Below are 8,430 nucleotides of genomic sequence, written 5' to 3' on the forward strand. Positions count from 1 at the left end.
TTTCTACAAAATAAACACTACTGAACTAAGTTCAAATAGATTAAGTCCAATTGAGCTGATAAGGTAGACACACAAGTTATTCAGTCACACATACAAGTTTGAATATGTGAAATGTGGTTTTAGTAGTTTTGAAACTTCAAATCCGATTGCAACCAAATAAGTATAGAAAAATGTAAAAGCAAATTTCTTTAAGCTATTAAAAATGTCAAACACATTGAATAGCTTTTTAAAAGTCATAATTGTGTTGCAACTTAGGTTTAGGTTAGATAAAAACTGTTAGCTGCAATTATTAAATATAATTACATGTGTAAGTACCTGGAAAACTAAAAACACAGAGTTAGCGTTAAAGTGTTAACATTTCATTTCAAAAATGATTAAAAAACAAAAACAAAAACAAAAATCCCTGGAGTGCCCTGCCGGCCCCACCCACAGGCCTGATGAGATGGTGATTGAGATTGGGTGTCATGTTGAGACTGGACGTGGTAGCACATGCCTGTAATCTCAGCACTTGGGAGGTTGAAAACAGGAGGATCACTATGAGTCTGATCTGTGTAGTGAGACCCTGTAGACCATGTACTAAATACATAAAAAAAAAAAAAAGAAAAATAAATATGTGACTTGGAAATAGTATTAATTTTATATTATCCATCTGATGATCTTATTTTGGACTACCATTTCTAATGAATACAACTCAGAGTAACCTCTGTCATTCAGTTTCTAAGAACCTTTTAAAATGGGTCAAAGTATAAACATGTGGAAATCAACAAGGTAAACTAAAACAAAACAAAACAACATCAGAAATCTAGGACTGTGGTGCTCTCACTTTAGACAATGGAGGGGTCCAGGAGACACTACTCGGTTAACACTGGCTCCAGCCATGGCGTTCAGCTGAACTTCAGAGATATAAAGTGTCACAGAAGATGACTGCAACCGTGTTTTCACAACTTCCAGTGGACATGTCAGAATAGCTCCCACTGTGCCACCACATCTACAAAAAAAAATGAGAACACAACTTACAACTTACCTCTTCACTTAGTGAGTCAGTACACAGGCCCAGAGCTACAACCTATGTAATCACCTGAAGCTCTGCCAACTGTCAACTTTTAATGATTTTAGAAGACTAGATACATTTAAGTTTAATTTACTTGCATGTAATTGCCTACAGTTTTATCTACCCAGCAAAGATAACTGGCTCTGTTCAAACCTTGACCATTATGTTAAGTATATCCTATCTTTCAAATTTCTTTCTTTCTTTCCTTTTTTTTTTTTTTTTTTTTTGTGGCAGCCCCTGCATGCGGGGCTGGCCTGGCATGCAGTGCTGGATACTGAACCAGGGTCCCTACGTTTGCTTAAGCAGGTGCTTTAGTCCACTTAGCTATCTTGCCCGGTCCCAAATTTCTATCTTTGGGGGGCTGGGGAGATAGCCCAGTAGAATAAGTGCTTGCCTGGCAAGTGCAAGGGTCTGAGTTCAATCCCTGGTTCTACCAAAAAAAAAAAAAAAAAAAAAAAAAAAAAAAGAAAAAGAAAAAGAAAAAAAGAAAAGAAAAAGAAACAAACTCCTATCCTTTCAAACATAAGAAATGGGTTCTTAATCAGTTTAAGAATGAAATCACTGATAGCCATTTTTACTTGTAAGTAATTCTGGAAATGGCAAAACCAGGGGAGAAAACTGACAGGCAAAATTTCAATCAGTGAAGCAAATGGAAAAGAAAAGCTTAAAGAATGAAAGACTCACAAAGCTAAATACATACCAAACAAACAAAAAAAGTTTTATCCCAAAAAACTCCTAAGAAGCCTAATGAGTAAGGGCACCAAATACTTAAGGAGATAAAGCAAATAATTAAAAGTATGACAGGCTTATGGACCATAGAGCAAACATAAGTTGCCCCAGTGAACATTTGTTCTACACACACACACACACACACACACACACATGCACACGGTAAGTAAAACTATGTTCCTGGGAAGAAGCCTAATTCTCTGAAGAACGTGAACCCAAAACTGAGCTTTGTGTTCAAGTATATCCAATGTAAAAACTAAAAAAGCCCCCATACCTAGGATGCACTACTGTAATCTTTTAAAGTATGACAGGTAAGACTTCATCAACTTCCAGAATGACAGAACAGAAGCTCACACATAAAATCATCCAAATAGCATCAGATTTCTCAACAACTGAAGAACATTATCTAAAATTCTATATCAAGCTACACAGGAAAACAGACTAGACAAAGTACTCAAAAATTTTCTCCCTTTGTACCCCTTTCTTATACATAAACTGAAACCAAAACAAATTACCAACAGACAAACTACACCTGCAAACAAATATTCATGAAAGTATCCACCTTGTACTCTTTCTTACACAGCTAAGTAAGCATTCCACAAATTTAGGCAGCACCCTGAAAAAAAAAAAAAGTAAGAATGAATACAGAACAGAGTAATTCAAGAGAGAAAGGAGGTGTCCCTAAGTAATAGTGAAATGCCAAGCTTAAAATATAACCAATCTAGATGGGATTATAATATCAAGAGTTGAGAAGGACATCTTCAGGAAAAAGAAAAAGTCTGATAAATATACTGACTGTATGAAAGCATTCAATGATTTATGGCTATGGGGAGGCAAGGGGTCATAAATGCAGACATGATGTCTATCCAGAAGAAAGGCTTCCACCCAGGCCCAAAGCCAAATTTTATTAATTTGTGAGGAAGGGAGTGGCTTGAGGATGAGTGACTGTGAGAATGGCAGGAAAGAGGTGGGTGCTGTAACCTGGGCTAAGTAGGAGGCCTGACATCACCTCTGCAATATGCAGAGAGAATAATCTGTATAACACAGCTGAGATAGTATCTAATGTTCTAGGGTCGGTGCTTTAGCTCTGTGTAATCTTTCAAGTTCCAGGAAGTCATAGCTTTAATCCCCACTGACAGTGTAGAGCACTGATTGGATCTTTATTCTTCCTTTTCCTGGCTCACACAAGTAACAAGAAGGGGGGGGGGCACCTGTTGGCAAACATGCCTGCAGTTTTGAAAACTTATTATCAATACCATGCAGATATGCACTGCTTAAAGCTAACTGAAGAGATAAGGAAAAGTCCTAGCCAGCTCTGTATGTATCAATACATGGAAATAGGGCCAGGTGCAGCCAAAACGGAGACAATTGCTGTTCCTTCAGGAAGTCATTCAGATGCTTTTCCACAAAAGACTAGAAATTATTTTAGTCTTTCCCCACTCCATCATAAAGTTTCACAGCAATAAACACTAATTTAAATACTTTTATAGGAGGGCCGGCCAAATAAAGCTCAGTGGATTAAACCACCTGCAAGTAGGCATAGGGGCAGGGGTGGGGTTTGGTGCTATGGTGGCACATGCCTGTAATCCCAGCTCTTGGGAGGCTGTAAACAGGTGGATCACTATGAGTCCCGTCTAGTAGTGAGACCCTGAACACCCTTTAGACCTTTCCTTAAAATACAAAATAAATAAATAAATAAATAAACAAATAAAATAAAAAATACTTTTAGAGGACCGCCAGATAGCTCAGCAGATTAAAGTACCTGTTTAGGCAGATGCAGGGGCTGGGATTTGATCCCTGGCTTGCTAAGCCGCTGGCCCCGCCTGGGCTGAGATGGTGACTGAGACTGGGTGTGGTGTCACGCCTGTACTCCTAGAACTTGGAGGCTGAAAAACAGGAAGGATCAGCACAAGTCCAATCTGGGTAGTGAGACCCTGTGCTAAATACATTAAAAAAAAAAAAACTTTTATAATACTTAATATTTAAATAAGCAAATTCTTCACAAGCATTTACCTGCATAAGCGTGCTTTAATAAACATTAGCAAGATAGAATGATGTAGACTATACTAAGGCTGGAAAGGACCCAGAATCAGTAAGGGGAAGAAAACGAAATCAAGCCGACTAGCTGAAAAGCATATAAAAATTAGATAGGAACAAGCTATTGCTACCGAAATTAACAGCCCTCAGCTGGACAGTGATAAAATGCTGGTTCTACTCATTGTTTATTGTACGTAAAATTACAAGTTATGCCAAGTACTATTTAAGTACTTCACCTACTGATTTTTTTTTGGGGTCAGGACGACCAGGTACTGAATTCAGGACTTTATGCTTGCCAGGCAAGTGCATATGCCACTGAGCTATCTCCCTGGTCCCACTTCTTGACCTCAGTGACAAGAAGGTTTTTTTTTTTTTTTTTTTTTTTTTGTGTGTGTGTGTGTGTGTGTGTGTGTGGCCAGCTCAGCCCACCAGGGGGCGGGGCTGGCTGGCATGTGGTGCTGGGGGATTGAACCGTGGTCCCTGTGCTTTGCTAAACTTGTTCTAAGTAGGTGCTTTAGACCACTGAGCCATCTCACCAGCCCCGACAAGAAGTTTTTAGAAGAGAACTTTTTCTGTTGGAAGTCAGGCACAGTATAACCAAGAACTAGTTTGTAAAAAAATACAAAAAATAAAAAATAAAATAAAATCCTTGTAAATACATCTTTAAGGAGGAAATGCCTCTTTGCTGAGGCCCTCAAAGTTCTCTCCCACAGAAGTTACAGCACTGCACAGAGGAGCAGGAAGGGGTGGGGTGATGGGAAAGAGGAAAGAGAAATATTCAATCCTATCCTTTTTTTACTGCTTTGTGGAACACTTGGTTTAGTTTTCAGTGTTAAGAAAAGGATAAGATAGGAATACAGTGCACAAGGCATTAAGATGTGTTATGGACACTGGGCCTGCCAAACAGTTCAGTGGATTAAAGCACCTGATAAGGAAGATGCAGGGGTTGGAGGTTTAATCCCCAGCCTGCAGCGCAGCCCCCCCCCTTCCCCCCCCCCCCCCCCAGGGCGTGCTGAGAAGAGCTTGAGACTGGGTGTGATGGCCTGTGCCTGTAATCCCAGCACTTAGGAGGTTGAACAAGCAAATCACTATGAGTCTGATCTATGTAGTAAGACCTGTAGACCCTTACTAAAATAAAAATAAAAAATGAATGTGCTACAGACATGTACCAACTCCCCACAATGAATGTAATCATTATATATTGCAAATGTGTAGTACTAATAAAAATAAGTTTAGAAAAAAGAGCATGGCAAATATGAATAGCAAACAGATCAATTTCAACCAGGAGGAGCCGGGGAGATGGCTCAGTAGAACAAGCGCATGGGCCTGAGTTCAATCCCTGGCACCACAAAAAGCAAAAAACCCAAAAAAACAAAACCCAAAAAACAAAAACAACAACAACAAAACCCAATTTCAACCTGGAGGCCAAGACATCAACCCCTAAAGCAACAATGCAGACCTAAAACCAGCTGGAAAGCCCCACACCCCTCAAACATTAAATCCAGCTTCTGTCTTTGAAGGATTTTGCTAGCATGTGTTTAGATGTCCTCCCAATTCCTCATGTAGTCCACAAATGCAACTTTTTCAGAGGAGCCTCGATCTAGAGTGTGTGATGGTGGGATTAAGCGTTAGTGGTCACTAATCAGTCCACTGAGGTTTGGCAGGGCCCTAATCCTCATAGCCTAGACAGAGTACAAAAGGAGCAGAAAGAAGCTACTAATGTCCCTGCTTGCTTTGCTATCTTCTGCCTGCCACGTACTGTCTCTCTTCTGTGATGACTGTGTGCCATGCCACCCTGCCTTGGAGATAAACCTGTGGATGTTGGGTATTTTGTTTCAACAATGAGAAAATAAACTAAAACACTGAGCATACCCAGGGTGAAACCTAAAATATCTCAGGCTTGTTGGTGAGGCTGGTACAGCATGTGGTGTTGGGGATTGAACCACAGTCCCTATGCTTGCCTAATCTTGCCTAAGCAGGTCCTTTAGTCCGCTAAGCTATCTTGCTGGCCCCTGAATAGTCATTTATTTTTGTTCTGGGACTTGAACCTTGTGATTGCCAGGCAGGTGCTTTAGCCCAAGCAAGCCATGTATGCTTTAAAAAAATACGTTCAAATTCATTTTCATTAACTTTAAGCAAAATTTATTTTATCAGGTAACTGCAGGTTTCATCTTTGTAAAGGAAAATGAAGGCTGAAATACTGTCTTTCAAGTAATACTTCACTGTAATTTACTAACCAGGGCACTATTCTTAATTACTTCCCTCATCACTAAAAAAATGTACAATATCCTCAATTTCTTTATTTATTATGTATTTAGTACAGGACCTACAGGGTCTTACTACGTAGACTGGACTCGTAGTGATTCTCCTGTTTTCAGCCTCCCAAGTGCTGGGATTATAGGCATGTGCCACCACGATCAGTCTCAATTGTCCTCTCTTCATATCCCAGGGGCAGGGCTGGCACGCAAGCTGGGAATCAACCCCAGCTGCTCAACAGGGAGGCTCAACTTAAGGGAGGTTTATTTTGGTTCGTTTTTCAGTCCATAGTCTGATCCAAGTCACAGCTGGCTCCAAGGCAGGTCAGCATGACACAGGGGCATGGAAGAGGACAGATGCTCACCTCAGGGCAGCTGGGAAGCAGAGTAGATCTCCACCTCTTCAAACCAAAAGTTAAATCTAATGGTTAACAGCTCTCACTATCTTAAATGATCTCAATCTTTTGAGAACTGTTCACTTCCTCATTGAGGTACTATAGTATATCTGCTCTATTCGGATTTCCGAACACATTTCTTGCTCACTCCTCACTCCTCACTCTATCAAGACCCACCATTACTGCTCATGTGCATTACTAAAATAAATCATCTGCCTAATATTGCCAATACCACAGGTATAGTTTAATACAATGGACAGAGATAGCCTTTTAGAAGACCTGTAGCAACTAGTCCTACTTCAACTGAAAAAGCCAAAGTCCGTTCCGTTAATAGTCTAACAATGCTCTACTACTAGGGCTGTACTTGTCTCCTTCTCTTGTTCATGTTGTAGGTCTTTTTACTGCCTTTTTCCTTTGTACAGTTAATTTCCTCTCCTTTGCTCAAACATTTTCCTTTCAATAGGATTCAATCACTCTCTTCTATCTGACTGAACCCCCACTATTTCTGATGCTTTTTCACCCTGCCCCACAGCATTTAACACCTAATTAATGACACCATTTGCTTGATGAATCATCTTTTTCAGATAGTTGTATATAAATACTGCATTAAAACGGAAAAAGTGGTAGTTTGTATATTTATTTATTTAATTTGGTACAGGGTCTTGCTACGCAGCTAGACTTGTAGTGATCCTCCTGTCTCAGCCTCCCCATTGCTGGGATTACAGGCACGTGCCACCATGCCTGGTTTCAGTGGCCAGTACTGCATGCCCGTGTTTCCTGTGCTTGCCAGGCAGGTGTCTAGACTGCAGAGCTATCTCCCCAGGCCAGAGGGGTAGGTTTTTGAAGGCTAACTGCAATGTACAATTTGAACCCATGCCAATAAATGCCAATTTTTTTTCATGCTGTTACATTAAAATCTACTGGTCTGCCTTGTACCAACAGGTCATTTGAAAAATAATGATTCAGTGGGTTTCGATTATGGTTCTGCGTGTCTATATATTATATAAAATAATGTATACTTAACATCACTTAAGAGAAACTTTTTTCTTTTGGTGGAACTGGGAGATTGAACTCTGGCCCTTGTGCTTGCCAAGCAAGCATTTATTCTACTAAACTATCTCCCCAACCCAAAACATCTTTAGACAATAGGAAAAAACCGTCACATTGGAGGCTGAGGGGATTAGCTCAAGATTTCAAAATTTCTAATTTCTGCTTTAAAATCAGTTTAATCTTGGGAAATAGATGCTTTCCAGTGGTTTTCTTTAAAGCAACAGGCTCCCCAGTTTTTGAGAAAAATGTTACCCAGTCTAGTTTATTGGTAGTTCTTTGAAGAAAGAATGAAGCAGAGATGTGTCATTCTAGCCCAGGGTCAGGGGCGCGGCTGAGACAGCCACTGAGACTGGGCGTGATGGTGCACACCTATAATCTCTAATATTTGGGAGGCTGAAAACAGGACAATTACTACACTTTCAATCTGTGTAGTGAGACCCTGTACTACATACATAAAAAAGAAGAGATTTAAAAAGGTTAGTTCAACTTGCAAACTGAAACAACCACATAACTAAATTTGAGTGCTTTCTACTAAATTTGAGTGCTGTCCATTTGCCACACAGGATATTAAGATGTATATTCATGAGTTAAGAGGTAATAAAATTACTATGTTTTACTGTTTCACAAAAATTAATTGAAAGGGGCCTCTTAAAAAATGTCTAAGTACCCTGAGATGAGGGCTGGCCAGAAAGCTCAGTGGACAAAAGTACCTGCTTAGGCAGACAGAGGGACTGACCAGGGTGTGCCATGCTGGCTCTGCTCCTGTGGTGTGTTGAGATGGTTATTGAGACTGGGCATAGTGACACATGCCTGTAATCCCAGCACCTGGAAGGCTATGTGTCCGGTCATAGGATCACTATGAGTCTGGTCTGTGTAGTGAGACCCTGTACTACATATATTAAAAAAAAAAAAA

General features: G+C 40.1%; 1 protein-coding gene across 1 annotated transcript in view; it reads right to left on the reverse strand.

Annotated features, from left to right (window-relative positions):
• Slc25a36 (solute carrier family 25 member 36) overlaps positions 1-8,430 on the reverse strand; it is a 35,174-nt gene that overhangs the window by 22,703 nt on the left and 4,041 nt on the right. Inside the window, exon 2 of the mRNA XM_004629232.1 lies at positions 824-988. Coding sequence (XP_004629289.1) covers positions 824-988 — 165 coding nt within the window. The remainder of the gene's footprint in view (positions 1-823; positions 989-8,430) is intronic.

Source organism: Octodon degus, unplaced genomic scaffold, assembly GCF_000260255.1.
Source record: "Octodon degus isolate 3935 unplaced genomic scaffold, OctDeg1.0 scaffold00028, whole genome shotgun sequence".
Lineage (NCBI taxonomy): Eukaryota > Metazoa > Chordata > Mammalia > Rodentia > Octodontidae > Octodon > Octodon degus.